This window comes from Octopus bimaculoides, chromosome 10 (genome assembly GCF_046866305.1).
Source record: "Octopus bimaculoides isolate indiv1 chromosome 10, ASM4686630v1, whole genome shotgun sequence".
Classification (NCBI taxonomy): Eukaryota; Metazoa; Mollusca; class Cephalopoda; order Octopoda; family Octopodidae; genus Octopus; species Octopus bimaculoides.
In genome coordinates, this window is record NC_142937.1 from 47,970,840 (window position 1) to 47,989,262 (window position 18,423).

At 37.3% G+C, this 18,423-nt stretch overlaps 1 protein-coding gene across 1 annotated transcript in view; it reads right to left on the bottom strand.

Annotated features, from left to right (window-relative positions):
- Positions 1 to 18,190, bottom strand: part of LOC106875341 (tryptophan 5-hydroxylase 1) — an 83,014-nt gene extending 64,824 nt beyond the window's left edge. The window contains exons 1-2 of the mRNA XM_089358600.1: positions 17,395 to 18,190; positions 16,605 to 16,727 (exon numbers count right to left, since the gene is read on the bottom strand). Coding sequence (XP_089214726.1) covers positions 16,605 to 16,697 — 93 coding nt within the window. The 5' untranslated portion in view covers positions 16,698 to 16,727; positions 17,395 to 18,190. The remainder of the gene's footprint in view (positions 1 to 16,604; positions 16,728 to 17,394) is intronic.
- Between the last annotated feature and the right edge of the window lie 233 nt (positions 18,191 to 18,423).

Below are 18,423 nucleotides of genomic sequence, written 5' to 3' on the forward strand. Positions count from 1 at the left end.
GGGTCTCTACAATTCAAGCGGCTACTCGACTGGAGAAAATATATTTGAACATCTACAATATACGTATTCTGATCAATAAGAAATCCGGACTGTTGCCGTAATAACGAAGCTGATGCATGCAGAGTAAAGCTGCTCGACAAAAAAATTGACCTTAAACTCTGCGGTGCATGTACACTAAGTTTTAACGTTCTAGCTCACTTCTGCTGTTTACAGCAGTGCTTGGAAGGAAAGTGTGTAGCGTGTGATCGTCGCATTGACCATGACAGAGAAAGTTGTCATGGCGATACCTGCTCAGAGGTCTACGCAAAGTTGCAAAAAGTGTATGGGGAGGAGTGTATGAGCTGCACAGAAGTATACGAGTTGTTCAGACGTTTCCAAGGTGGCCGAAAAAATGTCGATAGTGACGAACGTTCTGGGAGACCCGCAACCAGCAGAACTGAGAAAAACATCGCAGATGTGCATGCAGCTGTGAGGGGAAATCGTCGAATGAACATCAGTGAGTTATCAGATGTGCAGATTAGTTACGGTTCAGTTCAGTCCATTATTACTGAAGATTTGGGTGTGAGACATGTGTCTGCCAAGTTTGTGCCAAAACTGCTTTCAGCTGACCAAAAAGACACGGGTTTCAGTTGCACAAGATCTCCTTGATTATGTCGAGAACAATGAAAATTTTTGAAAACTTTGCGTAGCCTCCTGAGCAGGTATCGCCAAGCGTTTAGCAAAATTTGTTGCAGATTCTCTGCTCAACTTTCTGTGTCATGGTCAATACGACGATCCCACGTTACACACTTTCCTTCCAAGCACTGCTGTAGACAGCAGAAGTGAGCTAGAACGTCAAAACTTAGTGCGCTTGCACAGCAAAGTTTAAGGTACATTTGTGTCAAGCGGCTTTACTCTAAGTGCTTTAACTTCGTTACTATGGCACTGGTCCGGATATTTATTGATCAGACCACGTATTCATACACTTTGTGTTGCTTCGAAATATAGGTTGCAGAAATTATTAAAGAGAAAAATGCAACAGCTGAGACCTTTTAAAATTTCAAAGATATCGCAACCTTTTTATATATCTTCATTCAGTTCTTATTTTAGGCCTCACCTCTCTATTTTAGAGATCGGAGTTCAAATGTGACACGATGCTCGCCGAACCAGTTCTCGTGAAGCCATGGGAATCTGGTGCAAACAATTCTCTCAAGTGCCCTTTGTCTTTAACAACACTCTATTTAAATTTCGGCAAGATATAAAAGCGCTGTAACAACACAGACTTCTACATATGTAGATTTTAGTTGTAAGCTTTGCCAGTTTTATTTGTTAGGTCTGGTGGAAGGAGCATGCACTCGTGGCCTTTGCAGTTACTTTGTGCCCGGTGAGGTTGATGCCATTAATATTTTGCTTAATGTCAGTAAGAAAACACGAGGGACCAAAATTTCAAAGAGGAAGGACTGGTTTTAATTTAGAGAAGGGACAGAGAAGCTGGATACAACATATATGATGAAAGAGAGGAAAACGAATAGGTCAAGGATACTTGAGTTGATATGGCGAGAAACCAACTCTGAGCAGTAGAAGCCATTGAAGCTACTTTAGAAGCAGAAAGAGGCGACAGCACTCAAATGGGACAAAGTTCTGTCAGTAAACTCATGTCAATTTGTCCAGTACCCTTTCTTAATACCCTGCAACCATGGACGTCTGTGTTTGTAGCAGTAATACCATTCCAGATGTTGGCCCAGTAATCCATTATAGTTCTCACATGAACTATATAGAGAATGAGTAGTTGTTGGAGCTGAAGTATTTTTTGGCTCAGAAGAAAAATCCTGGTTTTGTGAAGTAGTCTTTGCTGTGTTAATGACGCACCTTTGCTAAGAGAGATCTCCAATGATAGTAAGGCCAAGCATTTAGAACGATCATGATTCTAGTTGTGTGCAGCTCATGTTTAAGAGAGGTGTAGGATACGGTGATTATTTTCTTGATATATGTAATGGTTGCGTCTTTGTACAATTGAAGTTGACATGATTAGAATGACACCATTGGAATATATATCGGAGGTGCATGTTTATGAACCCTGTGCAGATTTGGTAAGAGGTATCTAGGTTGCAAGTGGATGAAACTTAGATGTAAAAGATTAGGAAGAATTGGAGTGCGGTATCATCCACGAAATGAGTATTGTAAGAGGTGGCTGCAAATAGATTATTAAGGTATAGGAGAAAGATTGAGGGAACAGAAGCGATCCCTGAGATACACCATAGATGATACAGTGTGAATCAGATAGTGCTCCATCGATGCATGACGGGACTGCATAATCTGACTAAAAGCCTCTAATCCAATACATGGAGACAGACGAAGTACATGTTCGATCTCGCCTGTCTTAGAGGGCCAGCAAAGATCGGTCACTTCTGAGACTAAACCATTAATGCAAACACACAGATATCTGTATATATTTGTATTTGTGTGTGTGTGAGAGAGAGAGAGAGAGTGTGTGTGTGTGTGTGTGTGTGTGTGTGTGTGTGTGTACGTGTGTGTTTATGTATATTTATGTATATTAGAGAAACACAGGCAGACAGACAGGTAGACATACATACAGGCAGACAGACATACATACAGACAGACAGACAGACAGACAGATAGATAGATAGATAGATAGATAGATAGACAGACATACAGATAGATAGATAGATAGATAGATAGATAGATAGATAGATAGATAGATAGATAGATAGATAAATAGATAGATAGATAGACAGACATACAGATAGATAGATAGATAGATAGATAGATAGATAGATAGATAGATAGATAGATAGTTTGAATATATTGGAAAAAAGTCTCATCTGAGTGCTTGCCAATTGACATTGAGATAGAAATTAGAAACTGACGTACATTAGTACTTTTAGTTTCCCGGAATCTCAAATTTTCTTTTTTTTTTTTTTTAACTTTAAAGAAAAACAAAAGTACAAAGATATTCAAAGATAAATCTTCAGTTCGGAACTGACCTTCGTATGCCATATTTTCATTGAAATTCAGTTGACCTTCAAATGACATTTACTTAGCTAAAAGCAAAATAACTCTCATTTTTCTTTACCTCAGTTATATTTCTTGCTTTTTTATCCCATTTTGTGAATCATAGCGTCGTTGGCCACAAGTTTGTAAACATTGATTCATAACATTTACCAAGGCGAGACTGACAAGGGATTATCTATGCAACTCGGGAAGAACAAATACCACAAGATGCTTTTGTTCGAAAACATCCATTTATTGTTTTTCTGGCATTCACATTTTTTGACGACGTACTTTCTGAAAGATAAGCGCACACGCACGTGCGCATACACACAAGCACGCACACGCACGCACGCACGCATACACACACACGCCCGCAAGCACGCGCGCGCGCACAAGTGACAGGCTTCTACACAGTTTCCAAATATCCAATACTACAGAAAAGTTCTTTATGTACCCTATTCTATCGCAGAAGAAACTTGATTAAGATGCCGCAAATTAAGACCAAATCTGGGCTCATGTAATTGGGAAGTGAAACTCTTATACGTTGTTTGTAGTTCTAATGTCATAATTGGTTTACTATCGGTACAATATAAATTTAATATAAAGGTAATGTACGTATTATACATATTGTCGCGACTTAGTCGAAGCCTTTTAGAGCATGAGAGACATACCAACAGCAGTGGGAAACAACTTCAGTTAAGTTAGTAAGGGATGGAGAAAATGCTACATTAAAAATAGCAGTTTACTGCAAGAGGCCCAATTATGGGATATGAAAGAAGATCTGGGGAAAAAGCAAAGAAAATAGTCTTGATCGATTCTGCAGTCCAGCTGGAAGGAGGGAGCGCTCCAACTACCAGACCTTTTTACGGAATATCAAAGGAAAAGAATGGCAGGCATGGTTAATCCAAATCGAGGTTGATTGTAGAGGACTCCCTGCTCAGTTAGTATGGAGAATGCATATAGTCGTTTGAATAAGTGGAAGAGAGAGAAAGGCATATGAGCACAGGATGGAAAAGACAGCAGAATGAACCTCGTACCGATTATGGAGCAAGAGAACAGAGATAAGCAGGAAATCAAGAAAAGATGATGAGCAGTGATTTGGCCACCTCTACCGATACACCATTGGAAACGTGTTATGATCGTTGGACTGACACCATTTGATGATATCAATTCTTTCTGGTCGAAGTCTCATTTCCCAACGATGAATGAAGGAGAGGCATCTTCTTTTGGATGTACTTAGCCCCTATTCGGTACAAAGGTGACGAAAAATACAACACAAAAGCAAGTTCAGAAATAAACCTAGAGTTGGTATTTGTTTGACGCCCAGGAAATGGAGAAAAAGAAGTCTTTTACATTTCGAGTACACACTCTCCTTTTGAAAGATAGGATAGAGATGAAGAAAAATGAACGAAGAAGGAAAACTGGAGAAATAGAAGTACACGTGTATCCAACCGTCATGGCATATGTATGTATGTATGTATGTATGTATGCATGTATGTATGGCTAGCTAAGCTAGTTAGCTAGACAGAGAGGGAGAGAGAGAGAGAGAGAGAGAGAGAACTTAGATAACTTAGATATATTTCGGCCAAAGATTGGCCCAGGCCATGTCTAACTTAGTAACATCAACTGAGAGGATCTGTTAAATCATTTTAAAGTCAAGTTTCGTGGTATCATGGCCCATTCAAGAGTTGTTGCTCACTGAGAGGTATCCAAATACATATGGTTTATCTGGTATCCCTTGAAGAAATGTATCCAGATTTTGTTTGAAAGTGATGGAATCTTTTTCTTCTTTGATTTGTTTAGGGATAATGTTAAATGGCCTAATGAGGAAAAGAAATTGTGTTGCTGTGAATTTATGTGTTGTGAGCCTGAAGTCTATAGGGATTTTATGAAATATTGGCTTCAGCTTTGGATGAAGTCTGAATCTAATGTTAAGGTCGTTTGGGCAAAGCTGGTGGTATATTCTCTACATTGTGCAAATGATGTAGTGCTCACGGTGGCGCTGAAGAGAATAAAGATTCTATGTTTCAAAGCGGTCCCAATAATCAAGATCATTCATGCACTTGATTTTTTTAATGAATGCTCTCTGGGGTGACTCGATTCTCGCAATGTTTTGTTTGGTGGGGGAAGATCACAGGAGGCAGTAGTATTCTGGGTGTGGCCCTACAAAGGAGGAGAAGAGGGGGATGATGATATCTTGCTCTCTGAACCAGAAAGTTCTGAGACTCCAAGAGCGCATCGTACCTGCCATATCGACTTTATTGTAGATGTGGGCACTCCAGCTGAGATTGTTTTCAACACTCACTCCTAAGTCCCTCATATTATTGGATGCTGTGAGTAGTTCCCTTAAAGGAAGAGTATATGGCTGTTTGGGAGAAGTCTTTTCTTTTTTTAAATGCATCAGTTTAAATTTTCCCTCGTTTTACTGCATTTTGTTTTCGTCCGCCCTTTGACTTCCAGCATATAGATCAGACTGAAGTTCAGTTCGGTCTTCTCCACTGATAAATTTTCTGGAACTTGGAGTCATCTGCAAATACAACAACGCATTTACAACATCCAACTACGCAGTTTCCAATATACAACTACGCAGTTTCCAACAACTTATACATTGACTGTAAACGTTCCATTCCAAATAAATGTTGTCTTTAAAAGTTTTATTTAGGTATAAATCGAAAGATTACTGAAGCATTGACATTAATCCCCTGGAATTACTGTGATTTTAGTATTGTTTCGTTCAAGGTATATTTTGATACTGTTTATGATGCATCTTAAACATGTCTCAAACAAATAAGCTTTTTTTTTTCCTTTCTGTTTTAAGCCATAGGCGCTTATTCCACACATTTTCAATTTATTTATACACTTCAGCCTCATTGATTTTTTTTTTTCATCAAAAAATAAATATTGGCTTTAATTTGTGGCTGTTGTTCCTGTTTTTGTTGCTGTATTATTATTTTCGTTGTTGTTGCTGTTTAGCCTCAAGTCAACTCTGATCGAGCAAAGTTCTGATGAAATATATTCCAGTCATGACTCTCTTGTCATCTTAAAGGTGTATCCTGGACCATTTTATCTAATATAGGGTTTATTTACCTCTTGGTGTACATCAATTGTACAACAGCATCATTGATAATAACAATAAGACAAGCGATGGGCACAATTTGTTACCACAGTAAATTCCCTCTCGTTGTTGCTAACATTGCATGCTTATTCACATCCAGATGTCTTAGATCCATTTAAAACAATCTACCATGTCCAGGACGCTACATAAATATTATCCTAAAAACACTACCACTAAAGCAGTCGGTTGTCAGAATCTTCGGAGTCTTCGGGCAAATACTTTGCGGTATTTGTTCTGGTTATTTTCATTTTGAGTTCGAATTCCACTGTAGTCAACTTTGCTTCTGGGCTCATAAAATAAAATACTATTCAAAAAAACGGAATCGATTCCTTTTTCCTTCTCCTTCTCTCTTCCCCTCTGCATTTCTTTATTTCATTCTCTCAGGACTGGCTAATTTCTACCTGCTAATGTCATTCAAATGAGAATGCCACTTAGTCCCAAGAACTGGTAAAATAAGAATGCGGAGAAGTATCGACTCAACCAGGAAAGACCTCCTGATCTCCGAGCTACGCACCAAGAAAAACTTTTTAAAAAAAACACAAATACATCACAAAAAATACAAACTGCATCAATAATATCATTTACCCCCTAACATTTTGATGGAATGTTCACCGATGACAAAAGCAGAAGAATAACAACTATTGCCCTCTAGTTAACTTGCCTGTTCTGCTGCTGAGAAAAAAAGGGGAGAAAAACAAACAGAATAACGAAGGAAATACATCAACATGCCTGGACTACTACACTTCATACGATAAATTACTGGATGTATAGTATATTCCACATGTAATATTAGTTTCTCAACCATTTAGGTGTCGAATAAAATACAAGTCGAGTACTGAAGTTAAGTTTTCCACCTTTACCTCTCCCTCCATCTTTCTCTATCTTTCTCCTCCTCATTCTTCCTCTCAGTTTCTGTCACTGTCTCTCTCACTCTCACTCAAATTCTCTCTCTCCCTGTCTCTTTCTCTCACTAAAATACAGTGTATCAATATAAGTGGATCGAACCTAATTGTAGCTTCATAATCATGGCTGCTCTTAGACGAACCAGTAATAACTGCAGCAATATTTACAACATTAGCAACGAAAATAACAACAAGCAAACAATAACAACCATAACAACAAACAAGCAAAAGAAAACAATAGCAACAGAAACTATGACTGCTTGATAATCCAGTTAAGCAAGAGGATGAACGCACATGAGCAGATTGCGAAAAGGTTCAAGTTTCTCTCAGAATTTATGAACAATTTAGAATTTGATGAGGACAGTATCAAAATTATAATATCGCATTACAAACCGATAAATGAGTGTTATCAGTTCAAAGAGTATTTACACTTTAGAAAATCCCAGAACACAGAAGAAAACACACCATCTAATATGCAATGCACAGAAGTTCTTCAGCTTATTCATGAGCAACAAGTAATTAAAGTGTTCCCCAATATTACCATTGCATTTAAACTGTACTTGACAATGTCTATCACGAGCTGTGAAGCAGAAAGCAATTTCTCAAAGCTTTCCTTTATAAAGAATGCATTTCGGTCTACCATGACTGAAGAGCACTTAAATTCCTTATGCATATTTTCTCTAGAAAATTACATTGCAAGGAAGCTCTAATATGACAAAACTGTAAGGGATTACGTTGCTACAGAAAACAGAAAAAAGAGTATTTTGTAATTTTCATATGTATCTTAAATATAAGATTAATATTAGATTATATATTAACTGTGGTATTTGTTGTTTTACGTTTTTATTCTATGATATATCATGCATGTATATAATGCTTCCCTAATTTTCAACCCCCATAACCCTAAAAGTATAAGGCATAGCCTGGAAAATATTTGTTCACACCAGTGACTTTAAGAATCACAATCTGAAATGTAGTGCTTAAATTTATAAGGAAAATTGTTAGGATCTGTCATGGAACAACCACATCGACAAAAATATCGGTGATTACCCACACCTCATTTCTGGTGGAAAGAGGGTTCACTGTAAGACTTATTTTAAAGGACTCCACATCACCACTCCATTTGGGCTTTCAGGGCCTCAAGGCTAGAGTTCCTTGCAAGGGCACAAAAATTCTTTGACCCTTGTTGGATGTTCCCCTACTGTTGCTGGTTGTAAAGCGGGCCCCAGTATTGTAGATCCGCCACTGACTACTACTAATACTACTACTACTACTACTACTACTACTACTGCTGCTGCTGCTACTGCTGCTGCTGCTGCTGCTACTACTACTACTACTACTACTACTACTACTACTACTACTACTACTACTACACGTTATGATGCATGTTGTGCAAAGTGAACATCTTCCTAATTATAATTCCTGCAGTTCTGTGTTTGTCCAATTTAGAAAATGAACGGAATGTCTTAGTATTGGCATGGCACATTCATGGATTGCCTTGATAAGATTCCTTCCATGTAGTTTTGCTTCAAGTAACTTCCAAACCCTTCTCTTGGACTCTTTGGAGACTAACTCTCGCATTCCTCTTTCGATTACTGCATCATTCTGCAGTACCCACTAGGTACTTATATCCATTATTTTTCAGTGATTCGGTGATGTCATCTTGTGGTAATATTATACCATCAGATTTACTCTCTCGGCCTCTCTGCATAGTTAAAACTGCACCTTTATTTAGCCCCAAAATACCAGTATCCTTGCAAAATATTCTTATTGTTTGTAACAGAGAATCTGAGTCTTTATTTTTCGTGTACATAGGAGATTATCTATATTCACCCTGGTTCCATCAAGCTCACAGGCAGGCTTCAATTTTTTCAGTATGCTTGTCAGAGGGATTAACGCAATAACAAAGCGAGTATCCCTGAAATATCTCTAACAGATTTTTACATTCTTTTTCATTTCCGCATTTTAATTCTATTTCCCAAGATCTCATTGCCTTTTCTAAAAAAAGAGAAAACTATTTTCTCATTGACCTCCTCAGGTACTCCAAGAGCCAACAATTTGGAGTATTATTATAGGCTTTCTTGTAGTCTATCCATCGAAAATTTCTTTCTTATTCGTACCTCACTTAATATTATATTATCGATATACAACAGATCAACAGTTCCTTTGGTTTCTTTCTGCATTCCTTTTGGTCGTCTGGTAAAATATTCTCCTTCTTCAAGAAGTTATACGCTTCATCTGCTATGAGGCCAGATAATAATTTCTAGAGTAATAAGCATGTAATAGACTATTGATTTCCCTGCTCTTTTCTTTGTCCCTCGGTATTAGCACCGTCTTTCCTTTTGTCATCCATATTGATGTCACATTTTCTATACAGTCAGTAAGAAACAGTAGCATAAAGTTTTCCAATTTGATATTTTCTCAGATATCTTTCTCATTGTCTCATCTGTAATATTCATATTCTCTTATTTTTATCTATTTTCCACTTCGCTTTTAAATTTCCGTAACCATTTCGCTTCCCTGTTACGTTGAACCTCTTGACATATCATTCCTACTGATGTTCGTTCTCATTGTACAACTGATAGTAAAAACTCCATTCATTGTTTTTCGAAAATTTGTTCTACTGATATTGGTTTGTTCTTTGTTAGTTTCTAGTTCTTTTTATTTGATTTGATTTTTATTTTATCTCTTTTTTAGCTATGTCTAATGTTGCTCTTTCTTTGAAGCTCGTTCCTGTATCTTTCTTTCACCATCTCCTTTTCAATTATTGTGTTTGCCTTTCATCCTTTCGGGGTCGATAAGTTAAGTACCAGTTACATACTGAGGTCGATCTAATCGACTAGCTCCCTCCCCAATTTCGGGTCTTGTGCCTAGTGTAGAAAAGAAATTTTCTACAGAAACAGTGGCTGTGCAGTATATGAAGCCGTTTACATCTGATATATTTCCATCAATGATTTTTGTAAACATCGCATCCAGCTTTTTTACCATTTTACGTAGTTTTTCTCTTTTCATTCCTCTCAAAGCTGGTACTCTCTTCCTTTCACTAGTTTGTCCCATTTGGCCGTTGTGGTAAGTTCCTTTCCACCTCTATAACATGATTTCGTTCCACAAAATAAAACTTGTAGTCGTCCGGATGATTTATTGACCTTTCTATTACTTGTCCGATTTCTTCTTCTCCGTAGCAATCTTTTGGAGATCGCTTCCAGGTCCAACTGGGATTGTCTTTTCATGATTAGATTTTTTCTGATCTAGAAGGCTGTGTTCTGTAAGAGAGAACATGTCTTTCTCTAACCATGTTATACATCTTTTTCCTATATTCTATTTTGGGTAGGCTCGCTTCTATATTATTCTGGCCGTGCAAAAGAGGCAAATCTTTTGTAACAGTTCTACTGGGCGCTCTACTCCAATTTCCTTTATATTCCCCTCGATGCTTTCTGATACTGTTCCCAAAGACCTAGCAATAAATGGCATTATCTTTACCTTCTTCATTTTCCATAGCCAGGCTATTTCGTACTTAAGAGGGTTGTATTTATCTATCTTTTCGCCTTCCTTCTTGACTATTCGTGAGTCAAAGGGGCATGCAACATCAACTATATAGCATATGTGGTGCACCGTGTCCACCACAACTAGGTCCGGTCTGTTATGCTCTAGCACCTGATCTGTTTGGATTGGGAAATCCCAGAGCATTTTGCTAGTCTCCGACTCCGTCACTCTCTACGGTTTGTGCTCATACCACGTCTTGCCGCTCTCTAGCCACCAATTTTTGCAATTTCCAATGTAGCATTTTCGCTACCTGATCGTGTCGCCACAACTTGTAGTGATTTGGGGCAAGTCTAGGGCATTCGTTCGTGATATGGGCAATGGTTTCATCCGCTATATTGCAGATGCGACACAGTGGAAACACTTGCTCATTCCTAAGGTTGATCCTCCAGTTCGTGGTCAGAGCTTGGTCTTGCGCTGCCAGTATAGTACTATATTATTATCATTATTATTATTATTATTATTATTATTATTATTATTATTATTATTATTATTATTATTATGGTGACCAGCTTGGCGGCATTCCGTCCGTCTTAATGTTCTGAGTTCAAATCCGCCGGAGTCGACTTTGCCTTCCATCCTTTCGGGGCTGATAAATTAAGCATCAGTTGCACACTGAAAACGACTTAATTGACCACCTGCAATGATTTCTGGACAGCGTGTGTCGGCTCCGTTTGTGAGGCTAGTCTTTCCGCAGCTCCTCTCCTTGGTGGAGATGCAGTCCTGGGTAAAGAAAAGACCGAGACTGGACCCTTGGCACTTGGAATGTCGTCAGATGCTCACAGCCCTCTACCAGTCGGACAATGGGATTGGTGGATATTCCGCTTTAAAAGTATATAGAGGATTAGTGGCGGGTAAGTGCAACGACGTTCTCGGGGAGACTGGGCGCCGACGAAAACGAATTAGCCAGTCCGTTCCGAAGGATTTTCTGGATAATTTCTTGATGTCCTTAGCCTGGGAGTGCTACCGGGGGATGCAACTGGTTCAAGTTAAACTATACAGGCATAGATGTGCTGTTAGACGGGCTTGTCCAAGGTGCGCGCAGAGCGACGAAACCGTTCTGCACGCACTCGTTCAGTGTCCGGGCATTGCTAACGTTTGAAGTTATATCGAACAGCGGCTGTCACGTGCGGGACGGATGCATCCGTCGGCCGAGTCCATAGTTATGATTGCCCCACCTCCTTCCTTTAATCGGACAGGCAAGGCAGTTTTCCTTTGCCTAGTGGCTGTGGCGAAAGAAGTTGTGGTGGACAAGGCTGAACGGCATGAGGACAGATACTTTCCTGTTTGGTAGAGCTCATATGGACTCCTTTAATATTCACTTGAAAAGGAAATTGACGGTGGAGAGGGAAGTGCTGTCCTCGAGTGAGTTTACTGAAAGGTGGGTGAAAGTTGCGAAAATGGCAAGATTGGATGGTACCTCTCTAAGTGTAGATCTATAAGTCGGAGAAAGGGAAATGGAAGAGGCACTTGCCCTTGGTGTTCAGGGAGATCCCGGACAGTGGGGTTCCTCGATTATCCCGATAGGTGACCCTGTATCAGGAGAGCTACACCTCTATCATCCCCCCTTTTTTAACATTGTATACTATGTGTATTTCTCTTCCTTTTCATTGTACACCTGGTATACTTACCTTTTTTTATCATTTCATTACACGTAAATCCCCACACTTTGTGTCTGTCTTTGTATTGTCCCCCTCATCCACCCTGATGGCAAATAAATGAAATCATAATGATAATAATAATAATTATTATTATTATTATTATTATTATTATTATTATTATTATTATTATTTTATGTTTGACTTTTGTTTTGCATTTGTACAAGTTGGATCCAAGTCTCACCCAGAGACCTCAAGAGACAACAAGTTAGAAGTTCATGTAGGTGTTATGCCTAGGGTACCATATATTTGGATCTGTACAGTTTTGTTCTAGTGAATGTTTAAGAAACCATAAGAAAAATTATGTTTGTTTTAAAATTTGAGATCACATAGACAGTATTTTACGTGTAGTAGTAGTAGTAGTAGTAGTAGTAGTAGTAGTAGTAGTAGTAGTAGTAGTAGTAGTAGTAGTAGTAGTAGTAGTTACTTTTAATCTGCAAGTTTGTTACAATCACGTGCCGATACACACCCAGCATACTAAGGCGAGTGAAGGATAAGAGATGTTACAGTATGGCTGAAAGCTTGGGGAGGGGAAGTAGCAGGGGCAGTAGCGAAATATCTTCATGTAGTGCAACACAGACATTAAATTGATAAGATTTTTCTGAGGATGTGGGCAGTACTTGTCAGCACAATGTTTTGCATTTCTCTGAGACATGGTTCTCCTGAGATATTATCTAGATGATTATTATTATTATTATTATTATTATTATTATTATTATTATTATTATTATTGGTGCTCTGACAAAGGTTCGTTCCTATTCCTGGTAGAATTTATGTGGATAGCAGGTTACTACTTGTAACCCTAGGTATCCACAAGCTTTCAATAGTCTTTCAAGTGCATAAAACCCACCTGATAATATTTCTTGTCCCTACAGGACATTCTATTCCAATGTCCTTCAACCATTTCTCTATATCTTTACTTACAGTTCCCAATGCACCAACTATTACAGGCACCAATTATTATTATTGTTGATGTCGTTGTTGTTATTATTATTATTATTATTATTATTATTATTATTATTATTATTATTATTATTATTATTATTATTATTATCGTCATCATCATCGTCATCACTATCGTCATCATCGTCATCATCATCATTATCATCATTTCTCTCCAAATTAGAGGAGTTTATTTTGTCTCCTCATTTTCTGAATTACTAAGCATGTTTGTACGAAGAAATGTTTCTTTTTCATGTCAGCATCGTGGCAGAACGAAAGTCAGACATTTTTAAACATTTTGATTCGACCTGCCTTAATTTGGGAAGTATTTTTCTTATTTGGCATCATTCCGAAAAAAATCAAAGAAGAAAATTATCTCCATAACATTCAAAAGACACCGGGACAAATTCTTCCATGAAATACATGACAAACTACCGACACCTGGATATATTTCGACTAACAACAACTCCTTACCAAGTGGACTATGATATCCTAAAGCAGGAATTAAACGACTACTCCGAGTGGTACTATTAAGTTAGACATGGCTTGAGTCTATAAGGGCCAAAACCTAAGTTATCTATGTTATTTAAGAATACTTAGTACCGACGCATCCTTCGAAAGAAGATAAATAAGGATTCTTCGAGAAACAAAGTAATTTTGATACCTCGTTTGGCAGCAATTGAGGAAGCCGTCGGTGATGTGTAAGTCAGTATCTCATTCATTGTCCAATTTGAAGTCTACGGGACTACCGATTTGCCCTTCAAGATTAAGGGGCCTCAAGTACAGATAATGTACCAAACACTCATTCATTGACTCATACTTCAATTATATGGGTCGGTGAACACAAAGATATCAGTGTGGTGGTGATATCGACCCCTGACATTTTATCATTTTTGATGAACAAAAAGGGTAAGCGTTGAGGTCGCGAAAAATGAAATGTGATCTAGAGGAGCCAATATGGGCTCGCAAGTCCAATATGGACTTGCAAGTCCTCACAACCTTTATGCAAGGCTGAAGGCCCAGCTCTTATAAAAGTGACAGCAAGAAGCACTTAGGAACCTGCAGCCCCGCGGAGTTGAAAAATCAAAAATAGAGACAACAGCAGACAGTAACAAAGAGACCATGACTGGAGGTTGCCGTTCAACACAGTCGTCCTCTATTTCAGGGGCTGATAAGAAACTGAGACTCTTCAACCGGCCAGTGACAGCAAGGAGTAATAGAAGGGAAAGCTTAACAGTAGCAACATATCAACAACCCCGAAGGTTAGTACCCCTGTACCATCGCACGCTGCACCGCCGGTTTCAGCCCAGTGAAGAGCCAGAGAATCCACCTCATATTTACTACCAGAAAACAAGCAAGAACCCTTCCCTACTCTGAGAAGCACTATTGTTCTACCGTCTTATGACAATGAGGACGTAGCGGAAGCCGAAAAGGAAAACTACCGTGTAAAAAGAAAACCTAGAAGAGTAAGAAAACCGGACCCAAAGACGTGCAAAACACAGAATGATCTGTATGATAACGACAAGAAACTCAGTCATTCGAAAAAAAATGAACCATTATTTCGGAAATCAAATAGCATGAATGTGGCACGTGAATATAATTCTCAGACACTAATTACTAAAAACCAAATAAGTCCTAAATGCTAGAAAGACGCAACCGATAGATTTTTGATGAAAATGATATCGGATTGCCACTTGCTGAAACAAGAGTACCCTAAAGAAAGTGGGATGTTTCGTATTTGGGACTCGTCACGCAGAAAGAATAGACTTATCCCGTCCCCTATATATTGTTGGCCTTGTGCCAAATATTGAAACCATTATTATTATTATTATTATTATTATTATTATTATTATTATTATTATTATTATTATTATTATTATTATTGTGATTTTATATTTGCGGACGTCTCAAGAGGTTGCTCCAATTAATTTCGATTATTAAAAAATTTTACTGGATGAAGATCTTTTGTCAACAGGAGACTCTGAAAAGTTTTGGAGGTCTATTCCAATACCTGGAGTAATGGTGGTGGTAGTGGTGGGGGGGGGGGGGCAATGTTAGGGGTGAGTGTGTGTGTATTTATGATCTATTCAATATGGCTTCCAATACCAGCAGTGCAGCGAGATTTATTAGCAAGAAAGGAATTTGTATTGGATACGCCCCGTGACGAAAACAAAATGTTGACATAACTCCTGAACACACGATAACTAAATCTAATATATAAAAAAAGTTAAACTGAATTCAAAACGAGATAATAAATAAAAATGACAATGAAACAAACATGCGCGGACAAACATAAACAATTATAATTTGACACTTCAAGACAAATTTGCATGGCATAAACAAGAACACAAGTACAATAACAGGTACAACAACGCAGATTTGTGCGATGTTGATAAAGGTATCATCAACCAGTTCGTTTGCCAGCGTACGAGCTAATACGAGCCAAAGTGAGGTTTTAAACTTGGATCAAATTCAGGCAAAGAAATAGATACGGGTAGCGATATGTAACAACTGAGTGTGTCCCCTTATCTAAGGAATGTATCCAAAAGCATGCAAAGGTGGAAGGGCGATATACTACTGCTTCACAAACCCTGAAGTAAAACAAGTTAAAGGAAGTTATGCACGAGGTACGATGTAACGTACGATCCATTAATTGGTGTATCTGCTCTCTAACACAAAGGACGGAGTAAGAAAGCAAGCCAGACTATTGCACCGTATACCTTCTAATTAGCAGGGACTGAAATAAAAGGAACGACATAACAGAAAGTTCGTGAACTTCATCGTGCATAAACTTGTCAGAGTGGATAAGAAAGGGCCACCGACCACCTGTTATCTAAGATATAACTGTGCATAGACAAAGGATCTTTACGACTACGTATGTACACTCCACATAACTTTTATATTCTTTTTTATAATACGTTTTTCTATTTATAAATGGTGCCTGTTGGTAAAATAAAAAGAAAATTTATTATTATTATTATCATTATTATTATTATTATTATTATTATTATTATTATTATTATTATTATTATTATTATTACTATTAGTATTATTATTAAGGCAGCGAGCTGGCAGAATCGTTAGCGCAGTGGACGAAATGCTTAGCGGTATTTCGCCCTTCACTACGTTCTGAATTCAAATTCCACCGAAGTCGACTTTGCCTTTTATCCTTTCGGGATCGATAAATTAAGTACCAGTGAAACACTGGGTCAATGTAATAGACTAGTCCTCTCCCCACAAATTTGAGGCCTTGTGCCTCCAATAGAAAGGATTATTATCATTATTATTATTATTAGAAAATTGTCTAATTCACTGGAAACCATATAAACATACATACACACTCATACCTACATACACACACACACACACACACACAAACATACATACATACACACATATATATTCTAATTTCACGTGAAAATGAACATTATAAAATAAAAATAACAACAATCTTACCTCTGGTACAACGGCAATGTGATCGTCAAAATCCGTTGATTGTTGTCTCCTCATCACCTCTGCTCTTTCGAAGCTAATTGAACGGGCATCCATTTTGGAATATCTTTGTACTTTTAAAAAGTTCTAACGATTCGGGTTTAAAAGTTTAAAAGAAAAACGAAAGAAATTAGATGGGCTTAGTAAGTAGTTATTGGATGATATAGACTTCTTCGAAATTATCTTTGTGCTTTTCTTTTTCTGATAGTTTAAATTGGAGTTTGTTTGATCATTTCTCAGTTTTTTTCTTATTTATATATTTATGTAATTTTGTGTTTTTCTTCTAGTTTGTTTGTTTAGTTTACTCGTTTTTCAAAAATTGTTCAGAATAACTGACTACATCACAACTCTCAAATTAAGTCCTCATTTGATTTTTGTCCTTAAATTCCAAGTGATTCAACGAAATGGAAGCAGTAATAGATTTGTTACGAATTGAAACTGATGTACTAGGAGAGTAAAACTGTTTTGTTTTAAAAACAAAAAATTAAAAAGAAATTAAGATTAAACTAAAAAAAATCATTTAAATAATAGTTTAAACAAGAAAAAAATTAATTATTCAACAGTGTCTTATTGTCCTGTCTATCCTGAGAATAAGGCAATTATATTTCCTATACAAATGCATGTGTATATATGTATATATATGGATGGATGCGTGTGCGTGGATAGATAGATAGATAGATAGATAGATAGATAGATAGATAGATAGATAGATAGATAGATAGATAGATAGATATGTATGTATATCAATATCTACCTATAGGTTGAGGTCGTGGGTGGAGTTTATGGTTCAAGCTCAGATGTTTTCAAGTTTACTTCAGGTCGTTGTTGTCGTCGTTCGTGCCCTTGTTCTGGCCTTTGTGCTCGTTTCAAGTCGTTGTAATTATCGTTGTAGTAACTGTAGCTGACATCAAATTTAAAACCGAGTAAAAAATTTTCGAACTTATATATCCGTGGAGATGTTCCGATACCTTTATCAGTGTTTTTTACATTTACGTAGTGTTTACGAGTTCATCTTGCTCTTTCTTTGTGTATTTATTTATAAATATATAATTGCATATAGCTTAGTTTAATCTGTAATGCAAAATGCAAATATATGTGTATGGTTATGTATGTATTTATATATGTGTATGTATGTATGTATGTATGTACGTATGTATATAGATTAATATGTGTGTCTGTGTATCTGTAATGTTATTCTGATATGTAAATTGATGCACTGAAATCACTTTACGTGTACGACTAAAGATGTTTCACACATTTACACGAACAGAAATGCATATATACAAACATACTTCCACTCATTCAATCTTTCATACGTATACGTATAAGCACACATAACATACACAGATACATACACTCTCACTCAAATATACATATACATATATACTTACAAAGGTCACAAATACAAAACTTGAAAACAAGGTTGTGTAGTACTTATCATGGGTGTATGAATATATAGCTGTGTACCAATAGTCTATTTCTCTGTGTATGAGAAAATGTTAAGTGTTCGTAGGATCCTTGCTAGTGCCTGTTCTCCGTTCATGTAAGGTAAAGTTGTAGGTGCCAAAAGTATTTAAAAAGTAGAAAAAAATAGAAGTTGACTCTTGTGAAGGACGGAAATAAAATAAGAAAATATAGAAAAGGAGGATGAGATAAACAACATAAAAGGAGAAAAAAAACAAAAGATGAAATTAAAGTGGGAGAGATAGGCTGTACTGATAATAATGAGAAAGTGAGAGTGACAAAGGGAGAGGAAGCAAGAGAAAGAGAGGGAGAGCGCTTC